At 43.4% G+C, this 14011-nt stretch overlaps 1 protein-coding gene across 10 annotated transcripts in view; it reads left to right on the top strand.

The window, feature by feature from the left end:
- Positions 1 to 14011, top strand: part of LOC118106768 (muscleblind-like protein 1) — a 63481-nt gene that overhangs the window by 37427 nt on the left and 12043 nt on the right. For 8 of the 10 annotated variants that reach the window (XM_035155542.2, XM_035155546.2, XM_035155545.2 and 5 more), the window contains 2 exons: positions 7168 to 7338; positions 11536 to 11730. In XM_035155542.2, the coding sequence (XP_035011433.1) occupies positions 7168 to 7338; positions 11536 to 11730 (366 nt within the window). The remainder of the gene's footprint in view (positions 1 to 7167; positions 7339 to 11535; positions 11731 to 14011) is intronic. The other 2 variants (XM_035155550.2, XM_035155548.2) reach the window with 1 other exon arrangement.

Raw genomic sequence — 14011 nt, 5'->3', positions numbered from 1 at the left:
ATGTCTCAAAGCACTATTACAAAGCAGAATATTGATTTGGCTTCTCTTTTAAACAACAGGTGTAGCCCTTTTGTGCATGAGATCACTGAAAACCATGCATGTGGCAATGCAAAATCTGTTTGAATTTGGCAAATAACAACAGTATGTACGAGCATCATGATCATCATCAATACCATCTGACATCAGACGCCTCACTTAAGACAAGCAGTTCCAGCCATAGCATTAGAGAAGTTAGTGTGATATACTGAATGTGTTCAGTAATTTAGTGTAGGCATAATAACGTGATTTGAAAATGATAAAAAAGATTGAAATGGCCCATGATAGCAAAAAGGTTCCCCACCACTGCTATATATAGCTACCAGTTACATGCGTGAATGGTTTTTTCTAGTTCGTGTGTCTCTTGGTCACACTAGTGCTGATAGAGTGCAACACAACTCTAATAATAATCAAAGTAAGATGTTTAAATGTTAAAATCAACGTAGTTAACTTGTCGTTTTTAAAGCCTCTGCATGTAGCTATGCCTCAGTCTGTTTTCATAACAGAAAGTCAATTACGCATTTATTTTTTGCAGACAATATGAGGTGAGACTAAACTTTTTGATTTCTTTTTTTTTTTTTTAAATGACCAAAAATAGCTGTCCACACTTGGTGACGTATTCTGAAAGTGTGTGTGTGTTATTGGCCAGTCTGGCAGCACTCACAGTCCTCAGACAGGCCGTTCTTTGTGCTGTGTCTGATGTCATACTTTTTCTGTCGTATGCTTGCCAACAGGATCCTTTGGTCAATAAAGAACATACCCCTATGTGTGTGTGTGTGTGTGTGTGTGTGTGTGTGTTTGTGTGTGTGCCAGTATTCTTATCACGGCCCCCATCCAGACGGCGCTGTCTTGATTGATGGTTGTCTTTGGGAGCAGGAGGGAGAGGCGGTGCCATTGGGAGAGAATTGATAATGCACAGGGGTTTGGGACGGTGGCTGTCCAGACTTTGAGCTCCACAGTTGTCACACTGGTCACGGTGTTCGCTGTGCAGCAGCAGCAGCAGCAGCAGCAGCAGCAGCAGCAGCAGCAGTAGCAGCAGCAGCAGCAGCAGCAGCCCCAGTCTGAGGGGAGCTCAGACACAGTGCAAGCACAGGGAGAGAAAGAGAGAACGTGGAAGAGATCAGAGGGTGTTGGATTACGTGTGGTTAAGTTGGAATGAGTCATTCTGGACGGGTGGATTAAAAGATCATTTAGAATCAATAGGTGATTACAGGAGTGAACGTGCAAAAGGGTCTGGTGAAAAGTGACGCGCCGTGCAACCCTTCGGAGGATATCTGTCAGAAAAGACCCGGTGCAATCACTGCCGCAGACTGCTTTGATTAATATTAACTGGAAAAGTACTCCCCACATCTGTCTCTCTCTCTCCGTCTCTTTCTTTTTTTCTGCTTTCATTCCTCTCTCTCTCTCTGACTGTCTCTCTTCTTTTTGTATCTGTTGCTAGTCTGTGAGAGGACTTTTGCCACTGCGTTTATTGTCCGGGTTTCCACAGACCCATTCTTCGGGCTACAAATAAGTGTGAGGTTTCGATTATATCTTCTCAAATCACACATTCCCTCACGCACAAAGTAGTGAGTGATGTCATGGTCATTAGGATGTCATACTTTCAGTGATTGGGACTTTGCAAATCTTCATTGCAGCAGCAACAGGAGGTATGCTTGTGCTTTACGAGCTTGAATGATGCTGAAATGCACCAAACTGGGAACAACGGGGACTGTGAAACGTGGAAGGAAAAATGTGGGTTCAAGTGACCCCTATACACATTGCACTCACTTCTTATGTCATTGTTGATATATAAACGTTTTCATTAGAACAGCTTTAAAATATATCTCGTGTCCAGAAGGTGTTGGATCGAAGGGTTAAAAACCTCCCTGGTGCCCACTGTCCTTACCCACTGTTGTTTTTGTGGATGGCCTCGTTGATGTAACCTTGTCACTGAGGATTATGTGATGCTGATTAAAAACCATGTTGTTGCTGAGGTCAGACCCAGCCACTCGTGTGATACCTGAAACTGCAGTAAAAGTGCCGCAGTGGTAATTGAAGTAACTCAAGGTTAGAACAGGCATATGTTGCCTGTATGGTATGTGAGCGTGGGCTTGTGCATGCATGTGTAGGTACCAGGGAAAACATATTTGTTCTGTTCCTCACACTGTGCTGATTAACAACCATCAGTAAGGTAGTACACTATATTATTCTAAAAGGGATAATAGTGAATCTGTGTGTGGGGGTGTGTGTGTTGTTCAGGTATCCCTCCTGTTGTGGGGACCTGCGTCCGTCACATTATAGGGACTTGTCTTCCTTATGGGGACGAAAAGCAAGTTCCAATAATGTAAATCATTACATTTCAGGGTGAACACATGTTTAGTAATATATGGTGGACATCAATCTCCACGAAATTAATGTGTCAGTGCAATGCCCTCTGCAGTCATGGAGACACAACTGTGTGTGTGTGTGTGTGTGTGTGTGAGAGTGTGAGCGTGTGTGTGAGAGTGTGAGTGTTTGTGTGTGTGTGTGTGTGTGTGTGTGTGTGTGTGTGCGTGTGCGTGTGCGTGTGCGCGTGCTTGCACACTCGTCTATACGTATGTGCATGTGAATGTGAGAATCCCAGAGCTGAAATATGGCTGAAAGATATCTGGTGTAATGAGGCCAAGGTGATTTATAGGAGCAGAATGCTTCACTCCCCTGCACCTACATGTACATGCACTCACATACACTTAAGAGTGAGACTGTGACAGCTGCTTCACTTTCCTTTAATGCCTTGCCAATTAAAAGAAAGGGAAACTGTCCTTTGGCACAGCCAAAACTTGGCAAAAGCAAATTGGTTCAAGTTTCAGAATCTATATTTGGTTATGAGACGGGTTCGGCTGTTTACCAAAACCTCCCCCCTGAGATGGTAAAAAGATGTGCAGCTTTGAGTGGAGAAGGAATACAATTTGTTTGGTGCGAAGGCATAGTGCAACAGAGGAGTCCAGATAACCACCTGAGAGGCAGGAGGGGGGGAGACACCGGGAGGAAGATAGAGCAATTGAGACATGCTTGAGATGCAAGTAGTCTGTTAGCATATCAGCGTCTCAGCGGAGGACAGGCAGACAGGTGAAGGCGGAACAGAGTCGACTTGAGTCTGGTAGTCACACACTCTGGCCAGAGGGAGAGCTGCTTTGGCTCAGACGTGCACGCCATTAACCTGTTCTGACATTGTTTAGACAGCGGGGGGAAATAGCGGTGAAAAGAGGCAGGAGAGAAGCCAGGACATTAGCATCGCAGGCAGGCGATGATCGACGGGGACGGGCTCACGCTGCATTGAATTGTTCAGACAACAACACAGCAACAGATAATGAGGCTATCAGTGGGAACAGAGGGGCGTACGTGTCAAGATACTGACCTCTGACTGCGGCTGATAAAATTCAAACACGTAAATTGTTATTCGTACAAGCATAGTAATTATGATTTCACCTTTATCTTAATTGTAATGCGTAACCCATAATATTGTATTCACAGCGGCGTTGTCTCTAAAGAATAATATAAAATACTTCTTTCAAAAACACAATAATGATAATGGACTTCATCCAGATCAGATTACGTTGCATTATCAATGATCCCGCAGCAACATTTCATACTGTGTTATTCTACATCTACAAGTGATTGAGCAGCAGATAATCACATGAAAGCCCATGACCTTGCCCTGCAGGAGATTAGAGGGAACAAAACCCTCTGAGGAAAAACACAACCAGACAAATCCTTTTTTGATCCGTCATAATGTTGTCTTAACTTTCATCCAAGTCTTCTTAAACTTCCCTCCAGCTTTGCTGAAAGTAGACTTTGGAGTGAGAACGTTATTTCTCTGATGATTCAGCTGCTGCACTGCTGCCTGCTCCTGCACATTAATCACGTTTTACGATGCTCATCCTGATTTTACAAGAAAAGTTTTAAACATTTCCAAATGTTGGAAATAAAACTGCTTGCCTAGTAAGGAAACCCAACAACACAAAAAAAGACAATTATATTTAAATTTCAATCAAATCAATCAAATCATAATTCGATGAATTGGAAGACATATGTATACTTGAGAATATTCTGAGACATTCATCGTTTATCTTAATCCCACATTTGATAGAAAGAAGCTGACTGACTTCTAAATCTTGTTTCCTAAAATGTCATAAATTAACATATTAGTTATGTCTCGTGTTTTCAACTTTATTCGAAATCTTCTATAACAGTTAAAAATATATATATTATATTAATATATAAATTTTCATTCTGGAATTATTATTGTTAATATTATTATTTATTGTATTAATATTAGCTTACAGCTTGACATATTTGAAAACGTGTTTAAAATCTATTTAACACAGACCACTGTAAATCAATGTAGAAAAGTGTTTAGTTTTTTTTCTACTTAACTATACATGCATTCAATTCACACACACACACACACACACACACACACACACACACACACACACACACACACACACACACACACACAGCTGGAGGTGACATGACCAAGTCTAGTCACCCGGAGGGAATGTGCCCTGAAAATCAAAAGACATTAACCAATTAGTGCTGATCAATAGTCACAGCCACACAGGAACGAGCCAGACCATTGCAGCATTGTTAATGTCTGCCTCTAGGCCAATCGGCAGACTGGGAATACCGTTCCTGTCGGCTCCCAGCCAATGACAATGCTGGAGGAACCCTTGACATTCTGCTGCTCTCCAATGCAAAGTAGCTCTCCTGCTGTCGCTAGGCAGAACAGGCTGCACTAGGACATAAAAGGGAGGGATGGAGGGATGGAGGGATGGAGCGGGACTAGGGGAAGGCAGGAGGAGAGGGAGGAGAGGTGGGAAGAACAAAGGGGGTTGTGAAAGCATGTGTCATAGTGGGCCGCAGAGGGCAGCAGGTAATCTCACTGAGATAAGCAGTAGCATGACAGCCAACCTTTAATTCCCCATGGGAGGTGGCACTGTGGAGTTGTGGCAGCGTTGGCCTTACCGTCCCTCTGGAAGTAGATTTGTACAAAGCAGTAATGGGATGCATTTGATTGGGGGGGGGATTGAGGCGAGAGGAGAGGAAAGAACAAAACAGACAAAGGCGGAGCGAGAGAGTATTACTTCTGTTTTCAGCGCATATACATGAACATGTTCACGTGCACCGATCCACAGCGGCACCACTGCATCCGCGCTGCTCTGTATTCATGATAAGGGGAGCAAATATCCGCACGGGGCTCGGGATGTATGTGGGATTGAGGTGAAAGGAAGGGAATGAGAAAGGGGGACTTAAAAAAGAAAGGAGGAGGAGATATCTGAGATATTACACCTATCTGGGGGAGTGTTCAGTGGAGCAGGCATTATGAGAGTGTAAATTACATTCCCTCCTTCTCCCCTTGGGCTGCCGGCTGCTGGAGGAATATAATCAAGCACAGTGGCGAGCACCCAGACACACATCTCACTGTCTATAGACACAAGCCCAATATTAGATAGAGCGCTGCGACAGGGTGTGTATGTTTATTGTCACGCTGGTCTCCGATCGCGTATCGATCCCGCATCAGTTCTCCAGCTGGTTCTCCTCTGAAATGATGTACAGTAGCATATTGACAAATAACTCATTCGTCTCAATTGAGGGAGATCAATGGTGATTCACAGGGGCTTGTTAAACATCCGGCATCAAGTGAGACAGCTTTTGAGGTGGAGTGACGGAGGAGAGGGAGGATCTTCGCAAACTGAAATTTCTGAAATCCTTTCCTCTTTTGAGTAAGAGTGCAGCGGCAGCAGTTGAGGTAGTAGATAAAAAGCTGAGTGTTTCTCATCTCTCGCCTTTTTTCCCCCTCCTCTTTCATTCTAACAACCCCGTCTTTACTTTTACTTAACAATTGTTATACAAAGATTAATGTTCTTGACCTTTCTGATCTCAAGCCTCTTTTACTCGTAGTGTAATTTGTTCCAACAAAGCGAGACCTTTTTTTAAAGTAATAACAGCGACAGGTCACTGCAGAGGTTGAACAAGAAGGTGAAACAATTAAGGAATCCAACTGAAAGTAACTAGCAACTACTTTGGATAAAATATTAATAATCTAAATCAGTATATCAGGAATATTAAAGAATTATCTAATTCCAGATTATCCTTTTTTTGTCCTAATTTTAAACTGAGTGTACGACCAAAATTAATCAAACAAGGAGACATTCTGTATGTTGCTTTTGCAGTTTTTCCCTTTCATCGAGTGTGTTAAATAGGTTTTTTGTGTGTATAAAAGTTAAAAAGCATAAATGTCAGGGTTGAACGAGCTCCTGAAACGTCCATGGAATTGTGAGGTCAGATGACCTTACAATTCACCACAGTTGTATAACACAACACACACCTAGTAGCGAGTCTGACCAAAGCCAGGTAAAGCGAGAGCAGCGGTCGACATTTTCTGCCGCCACTGGAGGCGGTTGACCAATCACAACAAAGTGGGCCAGCTGGCCAATCAGAGCAGACCGGGCTTTATTGAAGGGGGGTCATTTAAAGAGGCGGGAGCTAAAACCAAGTGTTTCAGACAGAGGATGAAAAGAGGAGCTGCAGCATTGGACAGTGTGAGGAAAGTGATGTGTTTTCTGAACATGAGAGCATGTAAACCGTTTCAAGTAATAACCCTAATTTAAATTACATACCTGAATATGAGCAAGATATGTCTCCTTTAAAATAATCCTTCGTTGCTGTCATATTGAGCACTCAAAAGTATAAAGATAAAGTAGTATCCATATCATCATAGTGACAGTGCATAATTTTCTATGTTGCTCAGTTAGCAGAGGTAGATAGAAATATATATCCAAATAATTCTTGTTGCTCTCGAAACTAATTTGCCTCTCAATGGGACCTTGAGAAAAAAAGGGAAGGTAGCGAGCGTGCAGCTCAGGTCACGAAGGGGCTAAAAGAAAGTAGAACCAATCGTTCTTCTTTGCGACAAACCCAGTGGCAGGCCCAGATGTCAGGGATGTTAGGTCAGCGCCTGTGAAATGGGAGGGCAGCAACTTGAGTCAAGGCTCATTGCTTCTTTACATTAGGCGACAGTTATACGCTATTCTAATTTCTTTCCATATCTCTTTCTCCCTCTCTTTCTTCCTCCTCCCCCTGCTCTCTGCTCTCCCACTGCAACAGGGCCGCTGTTCCAGGGAGAACTGTAAGTACCTCCATCCTCCTCCTCACCTAAAGACCCAGCTGGAGATCAATGGAAGGAACAACCTCATCCAGCAGAAGAACATGGCGATGCTGGCCCAGCAGATGCAGCTCGCGAATGCAATGATGCCCGGCACACAGCTACAGCCAGTGGTGAGAGAACACAGATGCATACAAACCAACCTGGAGTTTATAAAAAAACAACTACACATGTACCTTTTTTCACTGTATATACAGAAATATAACAGTTATTTTCCAAAATGCCAAAATGTATACGCATACATACATTATAAATGTACAGGACCTGTTCTTCATATGTGGACAACTGATTTATAGCTTGATTTGTATTTGTTGCTTCTCTAAAGATGACTCAGCGTTCATCTCTAGCTCTGGATGCCTCCTTTTATAACCTAAGTGCAAACTAATTTATATTATTCATTATTGTTATAATTGTCCAACCACTTGCCCTCTGGACTTGCATTCCCAGATATCAGTGATTAGTTGGTGATGTCAACAGTGTCAAAGCACCTAATCATGAGAGCGGTCATCCAGATCAGCACTCAGCCAATCACAGGATCGCTTATGGTTATGACTCACTGACTATTTTCTCCATGTCAAATTTAGCCAAGCTGATGACGTCCTGTGTCTGTGTTTGTAGGAACCGGTTTTATAGATGAGCATCAACAGGATGTTTATTCTTGACCTGAAATCAGTAGTTTCTTCAACACAGTCTTAACCTAAAATCCACTTTCTAACAACCTTTCCTGTCAGTGGATTGAGTTTGTACTACAACTACAAACAAGGAGTAAACAGCCCCTGATGCTTCACCTCACATAATACATGATCTTTCACCAGGGGAAACACCTGACTAGTAGGTCTTGTCTCCAAACTGAGAAAACATACAGTGAGTCAGAATGATCCCTCCCTCTCACAGAATGACACATCAAGCTGGACGAGGTAAAACGCACAAGTGGACGTCACAGTTCTAAATAATAGAGAGCTGCTCGGGCCAAATGTTTCTGTTGACCCTTCCGAGCCTAAGAAAACAAAGCCCACGTGGTTTTTGCTTGATTTCCCGATTACAGACATGTGCAGTGTAAAAAATCAGGGGGCACCTCGTGTACCTTCACTATACCTTAACCCTGTGGTAAAATCTGATGGCTCTCTAATCGCATCTTTGAAGAGTTCTGGCATAGTGATTGGAGACTGCCAGGGCTTTTGTCGGCGACTAGCAAAACTCATCGGCGAATGGCAAATCGGCTGAAAATCTGGTTGTAACTAGGTTGAAGTCAACCTCAAATTCATCGTATTAAACTGGGACAGTTCTATTGATGATTTATTCTTTGCATTGATCAAAAGAGATATAATTATTATCATCATGAACACATCTACAAATTTATACATGCACACATGCACATGCAGTAAATTACATCAGAAACTGCTGTGCTGTGTTCTCCAAGGATCTTCATGGGGACGACTGGAGCATCTAGTTCTATGAAACCTTACAGAGTCAATGAGACCTGTCTCTAAGGCTCAGAGTCCTTCCTGCAGTGGAGCATATGTGTCTCAGACTATTCAAAAGAGCTGCATTTTTTAACATACATGTATGTACAAAGTTAGCTGATGGCTTACCGCACTTATCTGGGGAGGATGGGCTGTGTGGCGATGCCCATTGAGAGGAACAGAGGAAACCATGAAAGTGTTTAAAGAAGCAATAGGTCTCCCTGGGAGTGCAAAGCCCTCCCTTTCTGTTTATGTTGTGGAAAAGAGAAAGTAAGGAGAAGAGGATATAGGGAAGACAGGCTGACAGAGAAGGACAAAGCAGAAGAAGAAAGGCAGGAAGCAGGAAGAGATAAATGGACAGAGTAGAGACAGGTGGGTAAAGTGAAAAAGATAGGGCGACAGCAGTGAGGAGGGATGGCTGTAAACCTGCACTACAAAGAAAAGCCTGGCCCATGTTGTGTGCAGAGGGAACAAAGGGTAAGACCTGGTACCAGGCTTCCCAGGAATCAGACTTTCTTCCTCCATCCTCCCCCTGTGTCTGCAGCTTAGTTTCCTGCCCTCATCTTCAGCATCTTTAACACATTTTTATCTGCTGCTCTCACACATTTTATTTTTTTGTGTCCAAAGCTGCCCCTCCTTCCTCCAAGTGCGTAGGAGAGTGCTTTCATTTCACGCATTGGAACTGTGCAGAGGGTGAAGTAATTAGGGTCTATTACAGCCGGCTGTGAGTGATGGTGCTCATGATGCTTTTTATTACAGTGTCAACGTCAGCGGACAGCCCATATTACAATTATATCTATCTATAGTGCTGTATCCTCACTCCCTCACTCGCTCGCTCACTCACTCACTCACACTTAAACAGTGAAATAAGTAAAAACAAACCATCCAAGCCACAAGGAAGGTTCATTATAGCGGCGTCATTCTTTGGTTGACCCGCCTCAACTTCCTAACATGGTAAAAAAAATGATGCCAAAATATCCCAGATACAGGTTTCGCTGAGATATTTCGACACCTGACCCATGCACGTTGGCACCCGACGGGCTGGGATGACATTCAGGATCGGGTCACGTTCGGTCACATTTGCTGGGCTATCTACTTGATTTTGTACGCTGCACTCACCTGTAATCGGGAAAAAACATTGGACTCGGGTTTGGTCACAGAAAACAGAATGGCTGTCGAGTTCGGCTCGGGCTTGGTTGGGTTAGACAGAAAATTGCAGCCAAATTGGAGCCAAAATATCAGAGTCCTGGCAGTACACTGTCTCGACCAATAGCTCGTCAGTCTCAGCTGTCAAACACGGCATCTCAGCCCATGTTTATATCATGAAATAACTAATTATAACCAAAGATAAGAATACCTAAAATTGACAGAAACTTTCGATGACAAAATATATTTAACTTCTACTTTGAGAGGTTTTGGCATCACCTTTGGGGGAGCAGTCATGTCGTCAGTTTTTATACACAGTCTGGGAACAATTGTAGTGTTGAATAGTGGTTGCATCATAAAAACAAAGTCCAGAGTGTGTTCAGTGTGGTTGATGTCGCAGTCCAATAACATTCTTCTTAGAGGGCCAGTAAATTGAAGAAGGAACATTTTATTTTAATTTGTTTTCTGAAAATTTATATTTTTATTGAGGTCTATTGGCAGTGCAGATTTGTAGAATTCCCTTTTCCAATATGGATTCAGAGAAAGTAAAAATCTTTGTTACTAAGAGGCTGTCTGGAAAGAAGTTCACAAACATAATATCACCGCTGTGATACAAATTGCTGACAGGAGCCATGCGGCGAGACATTTTTCTCTTCCTACTGTGTAAATATGCTCGGTTTGACGTAATTGTTTTAAATCAGTTGGGATCGTGATTTATGGCGAATCTGCATTGTGATATCATTATTGGAAACAATTCAAAGTGAAGTGATGAGACAGAGAAGGTTCTTCAGCAAGGTCACAAACTTGTTTTTTGCAGGATGAGATCACTGCATTGTTAAAACCCTCGTGACTGCGAGCAATTTGAATGACATCACACTATAACTGAGCGCCCTGAGCGACCCACATGTACAGAGGAAGTTGAGATAGGACGTAATTCCTCAGACATTACAAAAGGCAGAAGAATTAGAAAGTCCACAACATTACTCCTGGTTTCCTGACTCATCCCAGAGCAGCGGTGAGGTTTTGGGAGGAATGCAGATGTCCAGCTCTGGCTGCTGTTGTTCTATTACTCACTGTGTCGTGTTGGCAGGGGCTCAAGAGACAATCCTCAGGCAGGGGCTAGGGTCAGGAACGTGCAGGGGAAACTTGCAGTGTGCTACGTCAGCTAGCACAGTCTTTCCTCTAGGAGATTGTCAGGGGAAGCTGTCAGCAGGGCTTTGACTCTTTCAAACTGCAGCACACAACACATACATCGCTGTACAGTGTAGCACCTCTCCTCCCGCAGAGCCTGCGCACACAGCGGGAGGTCCCTCATCCTTGTTACTCTTTAATGATCTCTGGTGTATGAAGTGTGTGAAGTAGGAAGCAACGTACATAGAGCCGAGGCCTATACTCTTTGTGTTTGAGCAAATGAAAGACAAGCAGCCATCAAACGAGAAAAATAATCTTCAGATGTACCCTCAGTAATTGTCTGTTTTTGCCTTATTCTTTCTGTCCACATTCACACATCCTATACTTCCCTTAGCTTTTGATAATGGCATACATGTCTCACTACTACCGTCACATGGTTGCCAACAATGCCATTTTACCCTTTGGTATATGTAGTAAAATATTCACCTCTTTATAAATAGACGTTGTGGGATGATTTTGCTCAATTATGCTCATCGTTGACTGACTCTCTCATTTTCCGTGTGCCCGCAGCCCATGTTTTCAGTCACACCCAGCCTTGCAACCAACGCCAATGCGGCGTTTAACCCCTACCTTGGCCCTGTGTCGCCCGGCATGATACCCGCCGACATGTTGCCCAGTGCTCCCATACTGGTCACCAGCAACCACAACGTCCCTGTTGCTGCTGCCGCCGCCGCACAGAAGCTCATGAGAACAGACAGACTGGAGGTGAGAGACGCAAGCATTTACACTCTTGGTCTCAAGTGGGATGAAATATGACCACATTCACACACACGCACACCACTGATCACACAGTCGAGGGGATTTGCATAATTATTTTGTCACTTTCATATCTTTCACAGATTAAAAGACGGACTAACAAAACTCTAGTAAACACTGCACCCACTGAGGATCGTTTTCCCATCTATGCAAACAGATTGGGCTCCGAGATGTGGGCTGAGCCTATTTGAATATTTAAGGCAAGGGTTGGAAAGTCTTCAACAGCTTCTGTTTGTAGACTTTAATTACGTGTCTGGTAAAGAGTCTGTTACAGTAACTACTGTATAAGCCATTACCATAATACAGTCATTACCCAGACTTGAGCAAAGAGAAAAAGGCACTAATGAGAGTATCTCCACAAACAACTGTGTCGATGTTGCATCCCATCAACACTCAGGAGAAAACATTGTTCCGCACAAGCTCATGTAATGCCGAACCAGTGTTTAATTTTCAGAAAAATCTTTAATTCCTCTGTAAAAACAGTCATTCATGGAACCTGATAAGTGTTGTGTTGTGTTCGGATAATCATTAATCGGACAGTAAGTCAATCCCATCCCTTATGTAGCCCCAGCCAGGAAACACTCGCAGTGGAATAATGGGGAAATCGTTGGAGGCAGGCAGGAGGCGTGCAAGTACAATAGGAGGTTACATTTAAGATGTAGCGTCGGGTAGTGAGGAGGTGAGGCAGAGGAAGTCTCTTGGCTCGATTAACGAGTGGACGACATGCAGAGCGAGGGGAAGGGTCAGTGACAGGAAAAAAAAAGATGGAGGAGGCGATTGGAAATCAATTTGTCGACCTACAAAGACAACAGAGAAGAGTGGTGATTGGATTTTATAGATGAGTCATAACTGGTGAGAAGTTGTAGAAATTTGGAACCAAGAAGATGTTGTTAAATGTACAACTTCTGCCAATAGGGGTCCCTCAATCAAAACAATAACAAAATTGTTTACCTAGTTTATGACGTCCCGAAGCAGCATGGGATCCTGGGAGTTGTTGTCTTCACTATTGCCGAAGAAAATCTACCTGATTGGGCCAGGGTGGGTTAATATATTAAAGTTTTATTCATGTTACACAGTAAATGGCAATGAATAATCGGGATCCATTATGACTGAGTAATACAAACAGCCTAATGAAAAAACTGCTCTCTGGCTAGATGTGTGTTTTTCCTCCATCATACTTTGTTTGTCTCAGAAGTTAGAAGAGAGACGGGGAAATCAAAGGCAGCCAAAATGAAACGTCCTGTTACCTTGAATGAAATTGAGGATTTCTCTGTAAGTACACAAGCCAATAAAATATATGACGTAGATGTAGTCGTTTTAGACATTTCATTTTTTTTTGTTCCATATTGTATCTTTAATAGAAGAAGAACATGCAGGTCTTGTTGCAGACCGAGGACTGAGAAGATTCTCTGACAAATTCTGTATCAAACTTCACACTGCTAGAGCAGCCTCTCTCTCCTCTGTGGTCTTAATCCTTCTGGACCTTTCTGCTGCATTTGAAATGATGAACCACCAGATCCTTATTTTCTCACTTCAGGATTTGAGTGTGTCTCAGGCTCTGCACTCTCCCTGCTCACATCCTACCTCAACCCCGACCGTACCTACCGGGTAACTTGGATAGGATCTGTGTCAGAACCTTGTCCTTTCACTACTGGGGTCCCTCAAGGTTCCGTCCTGGGTCCCCTCCTTTTTTCCTTACACCAACTCTCTTGGCTCTGCTATTCACTCACATGGTTTTTCCTACGACAGCTACGCAGATGACACCTAACTAATTCTCTCTTTTGCCCAGTCTGAAACACAGGTAGCAGCACAAATCTCTGCTTGTCTGACTGACATCTCTCAGTGGATGTCCGCACACCACTTAAAATCAACTTTTACAATACCAAGCTACTTTTCATTCCAGGGAAGGGCTCTTCCACTCATGACCTTACTATTGCCATCGACAACTCTGTGGTAGCCCCCACCCAGACCGCAAGAAACCTGGGTGTGACACTCGACAACCAACTCTTCATTACCGCCAACATAACTCCAACAACCCAATCGTGTAAATACATGCTGCACAACATCAGGATTATACGTCCCCTTCTCACTCAGAAGGTTCTGGTCCAGGCTCTTGTCATCTCAAGCATAGACTACTGCAACTCCTCCTGGCTGGTCTGCCTGCTAGTGCCATCCGACCTCTGCAGCTCATCCAGAATGCAGCAGCTTGAAAGTTCTTCAACCTACCTAA

The sequence above is a fragment of the Hippoglossus stenolepis genome, chromosome 4 (genome assembly GCF_022539355.2).
Source record: "Hippoglossus stenolepis isolate QCI-W04-F060 chromosome 4, HSTE1.2, whole genome shotgun sequence".
Classification (NCBI taxonomy): Eukaryota; Metazoa; Chordata; class Actinopteri; order Pleuronectiformes; family Pleuronectidae; genus Hippoglossus; species Hippoglossus stenolepis.
The sequence above is the reverse complement of the archived record's forward strand: the minus strand, read 5'-3'. Positions and strand labels throughout refer to the sequence as shown.